The following is an 18,467-nucleotide window of genomic DNA, read 5'->3' on the forward strand; positions in this document are numbered from 1 at the left end:
TGCCAGCCATCCTCAGGTGAACCATTGAAGACTGATGAAGACGCCCTCCGTTCTGTAATATATAGCGTGCAGTGAGTATTCTGCGCATGCGTCAAAATCATATGGAGAGACGAACCACACCGCCCACCAGCAGTGCCCTCGCAGATGGAACTGCAGAACTCAGCTGTCTTCGGTGTTGTCAATTGCTGCGGCCATCGAAGTACTCTGACGTCTTGGTCTGGAGCAGATCTTAGAGATGACGGGGTTCCACGCACTATCTAGCTGGTAGCCATTGTCACGATTGATAAGATTGTCTGTAATGTGAATTTCCACTGATTCTTTTATGACGGAGTCCCAAAAGGATGTTTCTGTGGCCAAAATTGTTGTCTTGTCATACTCCATTGAGTGTCCCGTGGAAATGCAGTGCTCAGCAATTGCAGACTTGCTAGGTTGCAAAAGGCGAGTACAGCGCTGATGTTCAGTGCAATGTTCTTCTACTGTTCGCAATGTTTGTCCTATATATGACATGCCACACTGACAAGGTATTTTATAAATTCCCGCCTTCCGCAATACCAGATCATCTTTCACTGATCCCAGCAGGTCGGAAATTTTCGATGGTGGACAGAAAATTACTTTCACTTAGAAACCATGGAGGATTCTTGCAATTTTGAAGGAAATGTTGCCAACAAAGGGAAGAAAAGCTAAAGATTTAGTAGACGTGCTCTCTTCTTTCTCCACTCCCTGTTTCTTTGGCTTAATTACAAGTGCCTTACTAATTTGCCGAGTAGAATATCCATTCTCTTTGAAAACCCTCTTCAGATGGGCAAGCTCTTCAGGCAAACTATCTGCATCTGACACTACATGAGCCCTGTGTACAAGTGTTTTAAGTACACTCATTGTTTGCGATGGGTGATGGCAGCTGGACGAATTTAAATACAAATCAGTATGTGTGGGCTTTCAATAAACCGAATGCCCCAGAGAGCTATCACTCTTCCGTCTAACTAGCACATCCAAGTAAGAGAGGATTTGCCACACACGACGAAGATTGGATGCCAAATTTCACAGAGTAGTCTCTGTTGATTTAGAAGTTTCTTTACAGTGGCTGTATACCGTAGAGTGTCCCTCCCTTCTGTCATACACATCTATTCAGAGCATAGTCAACTATTCTTCTGAAATTGAGCCATAGTTCCTCTACATACTCCTGTGTTGTGCTGAAAGTTTCAAGTTCCTCACTGAGATATGACTCTACAGATATTTTATCGAATTTACTGAACATACAGTATGTATCTTTCTACTTGTTTTAGTTATCCTTTGTACTATGGTAATAATTGTTGCCACAACTGCATCCTGGTCACTGACACCAGCTTTGATGTGAACATACTCAAAGAGTCATGTCTATTTGTTGCCATTAGATCTAATATATCTCCATCATGAGTGGGGTTCCAAATTATGTGTTCTTGGTAGTTTTCAGAGAAGGCTTTTAAAAATGTTTCATAGGATATCTTACCATGCCCATCACTAAAAAAAATGTAATTTTTCTAGTTGATTGTTGGATGATTAATGTCTCCATCAATTATTATAGTATGATTGTGGAGCTTGCGTACAAGCAAACAGAGGTTTTCTCTCAAGTTTTCAGTTACATCAGCAAGGGAGTCAGGTGAGCAATAGAAGGATCCAGTTACCATTTTATGCCTCCCTCTGATACTTAGCCTTGCCCACACAATCTCACATGCAGCTACTGTTTCTATCTTTGTGGATTTCAGTTTCTTGTCTACTGTGACAAATACACCTCCATTTCCCTTTAGCCTAACTTTTTGACACAAACTTAAATTTTCTCCAAAAATCACACTGCTATTAATTTCAGGTTTCAATCAGCTTTCTGTACCTATAGTTGGAGTCATGAATGATGACGGTCAAGTTTAGGCTTGCTCTGTGCACCTACATCATGCATTCTCTGACAGCCAATGAGCTTTCAGCATGTTCTGAGCTCTCTGTTGTGACTGCCATAGCTAATGCGAGCAACAGACGTGTTCACAGCAAGTTGTTTAGTGAATTTCAATTCCATTTGTTGCAAGCTGTCATCGCTGATTGTGGTGGTAAGTGATAAATTCTGCCTAAGCAAGCGAGAGAGATAATTTGCAGAATAAATGCATTCTTCAAGTTGACAGTATGCACATAGGCACAACGCAACTGCTGCTTGGAATTGTCAACAATGCAATCTGTGTCTGTGCCTCAACATATGTGACCTGTCATCATTCGTGGATCAGACTATAGTATTATGTTAGCTTCACTGTTTTTCAGGAGCACTTCAAACTCTGGCACTTTGTTGTGAATGCTCTGCAAGTTTACTACTAGGATTTTAATACTCTCACCTGTGAGGGTCATTCTATTGGACCTTACACTGATACTTCTGGGTCTCCTACATTGTGTGCACCCTACATACACTCAGCTACCTGCATTGCAGCATCTGATGTGTATTGCACACCTGACCCGTTTAGGGGAACATAACAGTTCCCTAAGGCTCAAGTGCAGGAAGTTGCAACCTCGCTTGTCACAGAACCTTTGAAGTCATTGAATCAACCCTTCCACTTGACTTAGTACCATGTGGTGACAAGAAGTTCTGGGACAGTGCTGCCACATGTGAGCTTTGTTGAAACTCTGTGTTCAAGCCTGGTCTGCTCAACCTTCTCTTCTAGTCACTGGAATGTTCAAAGTATGACCTCAGAGCCTAGAACACAGGCATCATTTGTTACCACGTGGACCACAACCTGCAGTTGGCTGCACCCTGTTTTGGCAACAATTGCTGGAATAGCCTCTTCAGCATGCCAAATGGGGACCCAAGGTATACACCCTTGCTGCCATTTACCTAAGTGGTGCCATTATTTGCTGTACTTTTGACCTGCTAATGATTAATAGACTCTCAACCTTTTGCATTTGCCTCTTCTTGACACAGGACAAAGCATGTTTCCTCAAAGCATGTTTCCTCAAAGCATGTTTCCTCAAAACATGTTTCCTCAAAACATGTGAAGTTAATCCCACTGGTTCAGTTTCAGTTTCATTGATAGGCAGCACCTCAAACTTGTTGGTTAGTTAAGGGATGCCTAGATCTACCACTGACATGCCACTCACAGTCAAGTGAATCAGTAATAACAGGTCCCATATTTCCCACAGAGGAAACAGGATCCACAGGAGAGGTAGGATATTAAAGTGCCCTTGGTACCATGAGTACTGGTCATGGCTCTCAGGAGCTCTTCCAACAGATCAATTTGCAGCAGCTGCCAACTGTTTGGCAGTAGCTGTGGCATTTCCACCTGCTTATGAACATCAAGTAACTCATCCCATGTTCAAGAACAGCATTCACAGTGGGGCTGCACTGTGGGTGGTGCTGTTTTACAGGGCAGTGAAGAGATAAATCAGGGTGTATACGTCGACACGGAAAAAAAACTCCCGGATTTTTCCCGGATTTCCCGGTTAAAAACACACTTTCTCCTGGGTGAAAATACACTTTTTCCATGTTAAATGGCAGTATACTCTTCCTCGGCACTGTAAAACTCATCAATTCTTTGAATGTTTATGGTTTTATATACCGATGTAGAATTTCCCTGCACTTTAGAAAACGAAACTCAGGGGGGGAAAACACGTTTTGAAAGACCTTTGATGTGCAGCAACATGTATGCTGCATACTTCCATATTACAAAGGTATAAATCTGAATGCCACCAAACACCACATGTCACTTTCCGAAGCATTGAAATTGAGATTGCGTAAGCCAGTCATAGCTCATGTCACGTGATCTCGCCAGCTGATGGCAGCATAGGATACGTGATGTAGTCAGCCAATAGCAAGATCACTCTTAAGTAGTGTGAACACACAAATAAGAAAAGTTAATGGTTTAAATTAATATACATAGCATTCACATATAATATTGGTCTCTAAGATTAATAAGCTGGAGGAGAAACTAAACTTCCACATATAATGTTGATCTTTTTTGCGCGTGTTACACTTGAAGATACATGACACATATGTGCCAGTAAAACTTTTAATAACGACATAAATGTCTGATCTTCTGGGCTCAAAATTCTTCTAAATGGTCGTCCTCAAAGAGTTGATTTTTAAATGAGAGTCAAACGCTTAGTGATTTAAGAAATTCATCATACATTCTCCTACATAGTTCATCTTGCGTAAAAGGAAATTTGGTTTGAATGTAATGCTTTTCAAACCACCATTCGCAATATTTTCCTGCGACCTGTTAGAAATAGGTTTGTTTCAGTAGTTGGAAGAGAGCACCAGATAATAGGTGTCACCGTGCTTACGCAGCTACAATGACGCAGGAAGCCCATATGTTCGTACATGTAAGACATTACAAGGTCTTACATTATGTCATAAAAGAAACAAGACATCAGAGGATACTTCATGAGCATTGGAATTTTGTGAACCATACTAAAATGCATAATTCGGCTTAAAATGCACATTCATATGTCCAGATTTGTACCAGTACTGTATTATCTCATGTTTGGCTCTTTATTATAGCATAATGCCATACATTCACTTGAAATGCAGCAAACATTTGAAACTAGTCAATAGTGTGAAATTAAACACTTTGTTTCAAATAAAGCACAAAAGATTAATGAAAGCCAAATCTCTTTAGCAAACCGACAAAAATAGCTTCATTGTACTGCAAGATGATTAATGTTTGACTGTCAGCAAGGTGGAAATAAAACCTAAAACTAATAACATATTTTAGCCTTCCGTAATTATGCGAACGTATTTTAATTCATTTGATAACTCCCGGCCACAAAAATCTATTTGTTATCATTTAACATGAGAGCAATAAACGAAGAGGAAACAACAAAATCACTGAACATAAACACTGCTCTGGGCATCAGCGCCAGATTTATTATATTTTTGAACCGGGGCAATATTAAGTAGTGGCTCCCAGCCATACTTCTGTAACCAGAAGCGAAAGAAGGTACTACTCATATGCAACTCAAATGCACATGCGCAAGAGCCTGCCCACAACTGCTCAAACAAATCTAATTTAAACAGTTGTCACGTCATGCTCACTGGAGTAATTTGTTGTTATGAAGCATTGCACAGTCTTCCTAAAGCCTTTGACACACTTTGGTGTTGGCAGACGCTAGTATGAGCACTGTGTCTTCTTGTTGTATACGGCGCATTTCCTTTGCAACTTAAGTTGTTTCCCCCCCCCCCCCCCCCCCCCCCCCCTCTCGTTCATGTTTTGTTGCTGCAGTATTATTCTGCAATAGCGGGATACAGTAATATCCTTTGTTGGAGTATTGGTTCCTACCAGCCAAAATCAAAGAAATTTAACTGGAAACTAAAACAATGAAACATTCCCGGAATTCTAAACAATTCCCGGGTTTTTCCCGGATCTCCCAGTTGTTCCAGGTCGTATACACCCTGTAAATTTAAACTAAGCTTGCTGACTAATGCACACAACAAAGGTAATCTCTGAAAATTCTCAAAAATGTACATTTATTTGAGTTGATATACAATGAAATTTGGGTTGATCTGTTCATTAGCAGTAACTGTGAGTCACAAACATTGATTAGCTACGAAATGAGTTATTCACAACACTCATAACTTATGAAAATTTTTAAAAATATAGATTTGTAAGCATGTAAAAATTTTAAAACATAACATATATCTCATGTTATTATACAGTGAAATCAGAGAACGATTGTTTTGAACAATGATAGGCCTACAGTTTTCAAAAATTTTGAATGAACACAAATAAGTTTAAGCCTACAATGACTATCATGAAGAGAAGTAGAAAATGAACTCTAAAAGCATTTCCAGATCCACACCCATTTTAACATATTTTATTCCTCTGTGTTTTCGTTACACACTGTATACTGCAAAGATACTTGAGAAAACTATTTATAAATTTAGAATCATGAAGTTCAGGAATTATTTGTGAGTATTTTACTCGAAATGATTCGTCATATGACACCAACTCTCTAATCATCAGCTGCTAATCTTATTTTGTAATAGTTTCAGTATCATAAATTTCATTACCTTACAATATCTCGCTATTGTTTTCCCCTACTACACGCTGGGCATTTGTCACACTGATGTGGTGGAAATAGTGTGAACAAACAAATTAATGAATTACTACACTTTATAACTTGTTTGACACAATCAGTAAAATCTCCAAAAGAATAATATATGTGGAAATACACACACACACACACACACACACACACACACACACACACACACACACACACACGAGTGTGGCTGTGTGCAAGAGCGATGTTCGCTGGTGCATACAGAACAACACGTAACTGGTACTCTGGTCCTGTGATTTCATTATGGACCAGATTAATTTGGCAGTTAAGGACTTTGATCCAAATAACAATTGTACCTTTCAATACAACAATGAATCTTGTCATCAGATTTGTCTTGCATGTACCCACAGCCATCAATCAATTTTCAGTCATATACAAGGACAATGTGAAACATTCTCAATCTGGTAGAGAAAGACTGTATTTTCTGATTAAAAACAAACATTTATTTCCTTGAGGCTGTGCTTTTCTTCTAGGTCAATAGACTTCATAAAATTTTTTCCAGTGAGCAGATCCCATTTTTCAAGTGTGGTTCTGGAAGGTCTACAAAATACCCATGTCACAACCTTTTCACTGAACTCAAAATGTTTTCTGATCACAAATTTAATTAGATGTGGGAAAAAGTTGAAATCAAAGGATATCTGATATAGGGAAGACAGTGAATACTCCAACAATTTGTACTTCAAATCCCTTAGTTTTCTTGTTATCAGTGCACATTTGTAAGTAGATGCAAATTCCTGATGAAGTACAATATTATTATTATCTTCACTTTCTCAGACGTTAAGTCCGGTTAAAAATGGAGTGACGCGGACCTTGATCAAGCGTCACTTCCTTTTAACTGTACGGTATGTGTTATATTGCTTTTAGGAACTTTCGGGTAATTGAACATGTATCAATAATTACGGATTTCTGTAGCTGTATATATATGTTTGGATGTAGCTGTATTGCATTGATGTACTGGTGGATATTGTGTGGTATGACTCCTGTAGTTGATAGTATAATTGGTATGATGTCAACTTTATCCTGATGCCACATGTCTTTGACTTCCTCAGCCAGTTGGATGTATTTTTCAATTTTTTCTCCTGTTTTCTTTTGTATATTTGTTGTATTGGGAATGGATATTTCGATTAGTTGTGTTAATTTCTTCTTTTTATTGGTGAGTATGATGTCAGGTTTGTTATGTGGCGTTGTTTTATCTGTTATAATGGTTCTGTTCCAGTATAATTTGTATTCATCATTCTCCAGTACATTTTGTGGTGTATACTTGTATGTAGGAATGTGTTGTTTTAAAAGTTTATGTTGTAAGGCAAGCTGTTGATGTATTATTTTTGCGACATTGTCATGTCTTCTGGGGTATTCTGTATTTGCTAGTATTGTACATCCGCTTGTGATGTGATCTACTGTTTCTATTTGTTGTTTACAAAGTCTGCATTTATCCGTTGTGGTATTGGGATCTTTAATAATATGCTTGCTGTAATACCTGGTGTTTATTGTTTGATCCTGTATTGCAATCATGAATCCTTCTGTCTCACTGTATATATTGCCTTTTCTTAGCCATGTGTTGGATGCGTCTTGATCGATGTGTGGCTGTGTTAGATGATACGGGTGCTTGCCATGTACTGTTTTCATTTTCCAATTTACTTTCTTCATGTCTGTTGATGTTATGTGATCTAAAGGGTTGTAGAAGTGGTTATGAAATTGCAGTGGTGTAGCCGATGTATTTATATGAGTGATTGCCTTATGTATTTTGCTAGTTTCTGCTCGTTCTAGAAAGAATTTTCTTAAATTGTCTACCTGTCCATAATGTAGGTTTTTTATGTCGATAAATCCCCTTCCTCCTTCCTTTCTGCTTAATGTGAATCTTTCTATTGCTGAATGTACGTGATGTATTCTATATTTGTGGCATTGTGATCGTGTTAGTGTATTGAGTGCTTCTAGGTCTGTGTTACTCCATTTCACTACTCCAAATGAGTAGGTCAATATTGGTATGGCATAGGTATTTATAGCTTTTGTCTTGTTTCTTGCTGTCAATTCTGTTTTCAGTATTTTTGTTAGTCTTTGTCTATATTTTTCTTTTAGTTCTTCTTTGATATTTGTATTATCTATTCCTATTTTTTGTCTGTATCCTAGATATTTATAGGCATCCGTTTTTTCCATCGCTTCTATGCAGTCACTGTGGTTATCCAATATGTAATCTTCTTGTTTAGTATGTTTTCCCTTGATTATGCTATTTTTCTTACATTTGTCTGTTCCAAAAGCCATACTTATATCATTGCTGAATCCTTCTGTTATCTTTAATAATTGGTTGAGTTGTTGATTTGTTGCTGCCAGTAGTTTTAGATCATCCATGTATAGCAAATGTGTGATTTTGTGTGGGTATGTTCCAGTAATATTGTATCCATAATTTGTATTATTTAGCATGTTGGATAGTGGGTTCAGAGCAAGGCAGAACCAGAAAGGACTTAATGAGTCTCCTTGGTATATTCCATGCTTAATCTGTATTGGCTGTGATGTGATATTATTTGAATTTGTTTGGATATTAAGTGTGGTTTTCCAATTTTTCATTACTATGTTTAGGAACTGTATCAATTTAGGATCTACTTTGTATATTTCCAATATTTGTAGTAACCATGAGTGGGGTACACTATCAAAAGCCTTTTGGTAATCAATGTATGCGTAGTGTAGCGACCTTTGTTTAGTTTTAGCTTGATATGTCACCTCTGCATCTATTATCAGTTGCTCTTTACATCCTCGTACTCCTTTGCAACAGCCTTTTTGTTCTTCATTTATAATTTTGTTCTGTGTTGTATGTGTCATTAATTTCTGTTTAATGACTGAAGTTAATATTTTGTATATTGTTGGTAGGCATGTTATGGGGCGATATTTAGCTGGGTTCGCTGTGTCTGCTTGATCTTTAGGTTTCAGATATGTTATTCTGTGTGTAAGTGTATCAGGGAATGTGTATGGGTCTGCAATGTAACTGTTAAATAATTTAGTTAGATGTGAATGTGTTGAGGTGAACTTCTTTAACCAGAAATTTGCTATTTTGTCATTTCCAGGGGCTTTCCAATTGTGAGTAGAATTAATTGCTTGGGTGACTTCATGTTGCAAAATTATCACTTCAGGCATTTGTGGTATCATCTTGTATGTGTCTGTTTCTGCTTGTATCCACCGTGCATGCCTGTTATGTTGTACCGGGTTTGACCATATGTTGCTCCAGAAGTGTTCCATGTCTGTTATGTTTGGTGGATTGTTTATTTTAATGTGTGTGTTATCTATTGTCTGGTAAAATTTCTTTTGGTTTGTGTTGAATGTTTGGTTTTGTTTCCTTCTATTTTCACTTTTTTTGTATCTTCTGAGTCGTTTGGCTAATGCTTGTAATTTCTGCTTCTTTTCGTCTAATTGCTCTGTCGCTTCTTGTTGTGAGATTTTACCTAACCTTTTTCGTTTTTTTTCCGAGATTTCATTTCTTATAAATTGTGTTAGCTGTCCGATGTCTTTTCTCAGTTTTTCTATTTTGATCTGTAGCCTGTGTTGCCATGCTGGTTTTGTGGGTTTCTTCTGTGTGTTGGTTGGTTCTGATCTCTGCCTAGTGTGTATATTTAGTGTAGTGAGTCCTCCTATATAAACCAGTAGTTGTAACTCTTCCATAGTTGTATTTTCATTTATTTTGTTGTGTATGACTGTGTTGATAGTTTTTATTGTTGTTTCGACTTGTGGGTTATTTGGTGGTCTACGCAAGAATGGTCTAATGTCTGTATTTGTGTCTTTGTATTCTATATATGTTAGCTGAAATTTTTCTTCTATATCTAACATCTGTGTCACTTCGTGTTCTATTTGTGCTTGTTCTGGTGGCTGTCTTAAGATTTCGTTTTCCTCTGATTGTTTAATTGGTGCATGTTGTTCTTTGTTTGTTTGCTCTGGGATGTTTGAGTCCATTACTGTATTTTCTTCTTCTTCTGATAGCACATTATTTTGTTCCAGTATTTGTTGTACTTGATGTTTGATGTTTTCTAATTCTGACTGGGGTATCCTGTTATTTTTTTATTATTACACGGATCTGATCAGCTAATCATTGTTCTGTTAAAAATTTTAATTCTGGGTATCTGGTAATAAATGTTGTGTATACTTGTGATCTGTATCCAGTTGTGTTGGTTCCTAGGTTTGTTGCTTGGTAATAACAGAACATGAGGTGTCGATTAACTTCATCTGACCATCTCATCCTCTGTTTTTGTTTTCCTTCTAGGGTGGTTGCAGGAAGCATATCCAGGAAGCATATCCTGCAAAACACCTCTATTTGGATTTAAATCATTTTCCAGTTGGCTAGCAGTGTCGTTACCATTGTGGGCGGGCATAGGGTTCAAGCGTCGCCCCCGACCATGACGGCGCTTGTCCGAGGCTTCTTTAGTTCTGTCCTGAACCAACTAATCACACTAAAAGGGGGGTTAGCCCTATTAGTGGTTTGTTCTTTTCGTCGCCTTTTACGACTGGCAGAACATACCGGAGGCCGATTCTTTTTTCTTATTATTATTATTATTATTATTATTATTATTATTATTTCTTCTTCTTCTTATTATTATTATTATTATTATTATTATTATTTGAGTGCTCTTTCATCTCTCACTTGGGGTGGGGAGTCCACTTCTGATTTAGAGTAACAAGTCAGTGAATAAGAACTGTTCGATTCTTTCAAAAATTGAAATTTATTTTCCTGTTGGGTTCCATTATCATTTATTAAATGTGGCATCCATTTGCTGTAGATATTTGTCGGAGATGATTTTGGAGATGATTCTACATGTAAAATATATCAAAATCCTTCTCTGTTGTACCTTATGTCATCAGCTATCTTAGAGCTTCCACTGGCTAATTGCTCAGTATTATATGATGCACTTTCTCAGTGTTCCAAGCCTAGAACTTTCTAACTCACTCTCAAACAGCACTCATCAGATCCTGTGTAACACCTCAGCCTGCCACTGAAGCAGTCCCTGTCTGCACAATGATAATCAGTGGCACATTCTACATAGCCTGGATGAACATACCACAAGATTACTAGGGAACTACCATTATAACAGTGTCAAATAGGACTGTTGATGTAGGCAAGACAATAAAATGAAAGGTGGCACTTCGTTAATCTCTGATAAAAATTCAGGGATCACTCAGTACATAAAATTTCAACACAAAGAGTATTTAACATAAGTTTTCTACTTACCTAAAATTCTTTTTGTACATTAGAAAACTGGCTGGTATACCAATGACGAAAGGAGTCGGTGCAAGTAACAGCTGAAATAAGTCAGTGCAGAGTCAGCTACAGGAATATGTTAAGAGACTAAGCATCAAACTACTACAACATTTGATTATAACTTACTTGTTCAGCACAGCTCATACATGTTGGTAAGAGAGGTATCACAGGGAACATATACTCTAATGGGTAAATCATTGTTACAAATGCCATCACAGACATGGACAAGGCATTGTAATCTCGTGATTGTAGCACCAGCTGCAGGATAAAACCAATATTAGATTATATTCACAAAAATCACTAAAATTAAACAAACAGGGAACAACATTAAGATAGAGAATGCTATTATTATGCATTTGCATTTCTTGATACCTAATTTCAAAATCAGGGCTTCAGAATATACAATAAAAGCTACAACTGATGCACTTTCCTCCAATGTGTCTGGTAATTTCTGAGATGTAAGGTCATAGTTGCAAGTTAAATTACTGTTATTTAACATCTGATGTGCTGCTACAGGATGCATCCCCAAAAGCACTGTATTGTATGATGGTGTGCTGAATAGTAATGCCTTCAATTTTTTATGTGAAAACTCTTAATGCTTTTTAAATATAACACATGTTATTAACATTCTACATCTTTATTTTTCATATCTACGTATTTGCAGCCCTCTGCCACTAGAGGACTTCAAATTGAAGCATGTAACATGGTGGTGTGTAATGTAACTATGTCAGTGCATTAGAAACAGCAAGCTGTAATCAAGTTTTGAATTTGAAGAGTTCATCCACACATGGAGCACACTCTCCTTCAGCATGACACCTAAGTACTGTGACTTCAGCAACAAATCTGATGCCTTGGGTTCATTGTCATCTATCATCCTCCATACAATCCTGACTTGGGCCCATCCAATTTTCAGAATTTAAAGAACACATTTGAGAACTTCACTTTGATAGTGATTAAGTTGTGCAAGAAGAGGGGAGGGTGTGGCTCCATCAACGATGTCAAAGATTCTACAATGACGACATCAACAAGCTGGTCTCTCATTGGGAGACATGTGTTCATCACCAGAGTGATTATGTTGAGAAACAGATATGTAGACATGAAGAATAAAGATACACAATGTCAATAACGTTTGTTTTATTTAAAAGCTTTAAGAGTTTTCACATAAAAAATTTGTAGACATTGCTTTCTTTGGTTAGAAAACAATATTCTTTTTCTTCATGTAGAGAGAGTGCAAGGGTCAATTACCAGTTCTAAATTTAGATTACCAAATGATCTACCATTGGGGAACTATTAGACACAATAGAATAATAGTACAAATACGAACAATAGCTCAGTGTAGCTTTAAAGCCAAAGCAGTTTAATCACAATAACAGATGCCAGCCTTACAACATCAGAATTCTTTCAGATGGCATGATATGATGACAATATTATGAAAAGTGTAGGCTGATACCCACCATGTAGAAGTAGAAGAGATGCTGAGTCAAACACAGGCACAACAAAAGACTGTTAAACATGTGGTCTTTCGGCCAAAAGGCCATATACTGTTTCTGGCCTCTGAGGATGGACTGTGAACAACTGCACATAATGGGAGAAGCAATCTGGGTGGTGGGGGTAAGGAGGGGGCTGAGGCAGGGAGGGGGAGGGATAGAAGGGTAGGGTCAGGGAGGCTACGGTGTTGCTTGTGGGAGCACGCAGAGATGTAATGGGGACCAGACAGGGCAACTAGGTATATTCGGATGGCTAGATGGGAGGAGGTGGGGTGAACGGGGTGGAGCAGAGTGGAAAAGGAGAGAAATAGAGGAGGGGGAAAAAAGACTGAGGGAGTGTTAGTGGAATAGCAGGCTATCTGCAACTCAACATTTCCCCTACACAGTGAGTAGCAACCAATCCTTTTAATAATACTGTCAATACTCCATCCTAAATTTTCCATTGTTTGGAAAGGCGTGATATATAAGATCATAGTCTGGTAACATTTATAACTACTTTTGCTTGCCACAAGCCACCGCAGGACGTATAGTAAAGCAGTCACTATTTACAAGAATCATTTTCCTCCTTTGCTTCTTGACTTGTACTTGAACATGGGTTCTTGGAACTCTGTGGGAGCAAGGTTCTCTTGAATATAATGCCATTCTTGCAAAATCCCCTATAGGAATCTGTTGAGTGTCTCTGTTATGGTCTGAAACATCTCTTTTTTCAGTCTTTTCTCTGCCTGTCTCTCTCTCTCTTCTTAGTGAACATAACCAGGTAAGAGTCTCTGGTCAGCAACCATACTCAATAATTGGCTTCCATTCTCACTATAGATGTGTTCCTCTCATCCTGGGGTCCAAGTGACCTGCCTATCCTCTTCAAACTTCCCCCCTCTACACTTCTCCCCCATGATGAAGAAACTAATAGTTCCAAAAATTAGGATAAGGTCTTCAGCTCTACTTTTGCAGATGTCTATTGGTAGTTCTAAACATTTCACCCTCCAACAGGTAAGTATACATTAGTTTTCTAGATAGAAGTTTCCTTTGATACTACTGAATCCAGGGAATAAATACCTACCATAAAATAGGCAAGAAAAAAGATTTGCAACATGATTTACTTTCAAAATGCAGTAAACGTATTTTTCTTGCCCAATGTTGACACTGCATTAATTCCATGCTTCTTGTTGTTTACAGAAACAAAACAGTCTAAAGATAGATTTGTGACCAAAGTTATAGAAAACAGAAATCCTGCATAGTCCTCGGATATTCAGTCAGATGATGTCATCTAATACCCAAGAACTATTCAAGATTTTCCTACACTGGAAAAACCTAAAATCACAAGCAGAAAGAGAAATGAATGAAATGTGTTAAAATAAAAAAAAATAAAAATCTGTTGTACCTTGTAAGAAACAAACAGCCCAATTAACAATTCACAAATTTTATGTAGGTGCTGTTGAAAAGCTTTTGGGTAATTTAGAAACTGCATTATATAATTACAAACCTGTCATTATTCTTTATTTTAAAAAGCACTTCGCTCAGTTTTATGATCATCATCACCAAAGAAAATTCCACTGCGAAAAGTGCTTAATACAAGGCATCTTAAAAAGAAGAGACCCATATTCTTACAAGAGAGAATACTGGACAAAATCCCAAAAAGAGTCACATAAACACTTGTATGGAAAAAAATACTTGTTGAGATATGGACCACAATACTTGCGTCAAGAATATTTGGTACAAAATGGTGGAAGCTATCTTTCTGCTGACATTCATTGCTCATTTTTTGTTTGTGATTGTATTTAATCCTCTGAGTGTGATGATGTTGGCAGACAAAGCACTTATAAACTTGCAAGCACAGGGGTGGCAGATATAGTGCTTATAAACTTACAGGCACAGGGGCATTTGTAACAAAGATAGGGGATCATGGTAGACTTCACTCAGGTCACACACTAGATACGGCAGAATGAGTTAAAGATGATTCTGAAAGAAGTGTGTGAAGAAGTGGAAGCACAAATCATATTCTAAAGGGGTAACTGCATTGACCATTCCTTATAGTGTCAACAGGGGCTATCATAGGATCAAATGATCCATATCTTTAAAATGTATTTGTTTATGAACACGTATTTAGAGAATCTTTCTTTCAGTTTGTGAGCAGTACTATCTCTGCTATCTCCTGTAAGAATATGGGGCACTTTTTTTTAAATACCCTGTATGTACTATGTATGATACTCAGCTAATGCTTATACAACTATAATCTACATCTAGTCTCAATAGAGTATTACTCAATAGATATGCATTTTTTGTAATTACATTTTCTTTTGGGACAGATAAGCTGAAAAACGTCTTAAGACTGTCCAAAAATTGTTTGTCAAAACAACGAATAAGTATAGCTACATTATCATAGAATTCATAATTCTTACAGCCCCAGTAAAAATTAGACCCTTGAGACAGAAATGAAACATTAATCAACAGAATAGACACCCAGGGTACATTTCATGTTCTGAAAGTACCTTAGGTTAGCCACTGCAGCCAAGACAATGATGAAAATGAAAGTTAAAAAGTTATTCTAGACTGGTGTTTATTAACTTTGTGGAAATTATTCAGGTGCAATTGCTATGTGCTTATAAATTGATAGATTCTGTTGCACTGTCATTAATATTTCACAGCAACTTACCTTATTCTCAAGAAGTATGAGTGTAAGGACTTTCACACATATATCAACACCCAATAATTCTAATGGCAAATGCAATGGAAAGTCCACCAAGGAAAAGCGTGTGTGATCAGGAAGAGCAAATACGAGTGGTGGACGAACGCTTGGTGACAAGACTTCCACCTGTGAAAACAATATAAAGAAAGCATCTGACAAATTTAATGTGAAATTGCAGTAGTTGACAGTATGTCAGTAAAATCATTTGAATAAATTATTTCAGTGCACTACAAAATTAGATGCCATACCACTGATGGAAGTAAAGGAGAAATAAAGTTGTGTGTGTAATCAGGTGAAATCAGTTATCTTCCTCACTATCGCTATCATTTTACACACTCATACAGAACATACATAACACAACAGTTTATATGTTTAGTGTCTCAGACAGGAACACCACAACTTGTAAGTAGAACAACTTCTCTCATTTTTATCTTGGACAAAGATGAATTATTTAAAAGCCATGTATTACATCAAAAGCAAACTGCTTCTTATGGATTATTACTGTTCTAGTGTTTAGTACAGTAACTTCTCAGAAACACAATTAATCTTAAAAGAATGCAGAATATACTGTCAATATACTTACGAGTCTGAAGAGTATCCATATTCACAAAAGAGAATAAGTTCAAACAGAACCCATGATGAAACTTCCTGGAGATTAAAACTGTGTGCCCGACCGAGACTCGAACTCGGGACCTTCGCCTTTTGCGGGCAATAAAGGATATTGCGGAGACATGGCTTAGCCACAGCCTGGGGGATTCTGGAAACATCCCCCAGGCTGTGGCTAAGCCATGTCTCCGCAATATCCTTTCTTTCAGGAGTGCTAGTTCTGCAAGGTTCGCAGGAGAGCTTCTGTAAAGTTTGGAAGGTAGGAGACGAGGTACTGGCAGAAGTAAAGCTGTGAGCACCGGGCGTGAGTCGTGCTTCGGTAGCTCAGTTGGTAGAGCACTTGCCTGCGAAAGGCAAAGGTCCCGAGTTCGAGTCTCGGTCGGGCACACAGTTTTAATCTGCCAGGAAGTTTCATATCAGTGCACACTCCACTGCAGAGTGAAAATCTCATTCTAGAACCCATGATTTCCGTAACTGTGACATAAACTGTTCATACTGAGATTTCCAGAACTGTGATGTATACTGCTTGAACAGTTCAGGTTGTGTTCAAACACAGCCTTAGCCATAATAAAACATATCATGATACAGCATTCTCATGTAATTTACAACTAGGTAGTAACATAAATACTGGCTTTTGATGGTTTAACAGTCTCATTGATTTTCATAGTTTTCTGCTGTGTTGACAAGTTCTGTTCACATTATTTTCATTACTAGCCCATGCATCTTCTTCAGGTGGTCTTATGCACTTTTGTTTTATAGAGTTCAACCATAATTTGTGTATTGTGTGGAGTATAATCTTGAAATTAGTTGCACAAAGATCAATTTTGATTTGCATGCTCCAAGTTTCTATGGCAACGTAATTAAGGAGTCCATGAAAATATGGATGCCGTAAAAGTTTATGAACAGGGATTGAGAATTCAATTCAAGGAAGGTTTGAAACCCAGTACTCAATTTATCAGTGCCTTAAGTCTAGAGCACATATATATTGAAGGTGTACACACACTACCCTTGTGTGAAACACTGCAGTCCACAGACAACTTTAGGGGCAAACACCATATGATCTATCTAGGTAATAAGTTGTAACTCCAAACAGACCTTGGATACTAACCAAGCAAATGCCTTGTTGCGTTCATGTTGCCAAGATTAATCTCACTGTGTTTGACACACTGTCTCTTGAGGATGCTTGCATGTTATCTCTACCATGTAGTTTCACTATCAGTGTAGGACCATTTCCCACTTGCAAGGAACTGGGTGCTCCACAGAAAGCTTTGGGGATTACATTTGATATTTTGATTTATGCAAGTAATGGTGCAAGTGTTACCATAGAACAATAGTCATTATACTTAATCATGTCTAGGGCACTTAATACACATGTTGGTGAATTTTTGGATGCATGATTTTCTTGCTGGAGAAATACTTGTGTCTGTACCGGTTACTTAAATTGTGCTCCTGTACTTAAACATGCAGTCACTGTGCAGGGATATTTACAGGATTGCCTTAAGATAATAATGCAACTACTATGTGAAAATAGTAGTTTGATACCTGTAAAAAATAAATAGCCCAGTTCAAAGGAGTTCCATACTTGGGTGCAAAAGTCTGTAACAGGGTGCTGATAGACAACAGGCAGAGAACTGAGAATTCCAGGATAATCACAAACGAAGTACAAGAATACCTTATCAGCTGCTCCCATACTTCTGACAATACTAACTGAGAAACCCAGGGTACTCCATCTCCTTCTCCCTCCTCTCTCCGTCCATGTTTTCTCCCCCTTTCTTTACCCACTTCCTCCTCCATATCTCTCTATCCATCAACCTCATCTTTAGGATGATGATCGGTTCTAACCCCATAGTGTTTCTTTCCAGATAGTTAGTAACATGTGTACAAAGTTTGAATGAAATCGTTCTAGGGGCTTATGAGGAGAGGTTGAACATATGTGTATGTCATATATGCATTGCATACATATGTCTGATTCTCTGCTCCTTTACACCACACAACCAAGAAAGGGCGTTAAATTTACCTGTGTTATTCAGCCACATGGCTTGATCTTATGTCACAAAACATACTGACAAAATTATTGGCTTGCTGTGGTGCTTATTCTTGTACTTGGTTGATACAGTGAACATCACAAACAAGAGACAAATTGCACTTCATACTTTTGAAAGCAGTCCATATCAACTAACCACACGAAATAAATACCAACATGAAAATTTCAAACATTTTTATATCACGCCTTCTCATTCACAATCCTATTCCTAGTGATGAAGGATAATCTTACCCCAGCAGTATTATTATGCAAATAAGAAGCCATGTGCTCAGCAAATTTGGTTGAATTGCTCTAGGAGTTCCTGAGTTGTGCTTCCGTGTCATCCCCTTTCTTCCTTCCCAC

General features: G+C 37.8%; 1 protein-coding gene across 1 annotated transcript in view; it reads right to left on the minus strand.

The window, feature by feature from the left end:
* LOC126474447 (MAP kinase-activating death domain protein) overlaps positions 1 to 18,467 on the minus strand; it is a 596,268-nt gene that overhangs the window by 473,531 nt on the left and 104,270 nt on the right. Inside the window, exons 7-9 of the mRNA XM_050101918.1 lie at positions 15,443 to 15,601; positions 11,432 to 11,563; positions 11,276 to 11,346 (exon numbers count right to left, since the gene is read on the minus strand). Of these exons, the coding sequence (XP_049957875.1) occupies positions 11,276 to 11,346; positions 11,432 to 11,563; positions 15,443 to 15,601 (362 nt within the window). The remainder of the gene's footprint in view (positions 1 to 11,275; positions 11,347 to 11,431; positions 11,564 to 15,442; positions 15,602 to 18,467) is intronic.

The sequence above is a fragment of the Schistocerca serialis genome, chromosome 4 (assembly GCF_023864345.2).
Source record: "Schistocerca serialis cubense isolate TAMUIC-IGC-003099 chromosome 4, iqSchSeri2.2, whole genome shotgun sequence".
NCBI classification, from domain to species: Eukaryota; Metazoa; Arthropoda; class Insecta; order Orthoptera; family Acrididae; genus Schistocerca; species Schistocerca serialis.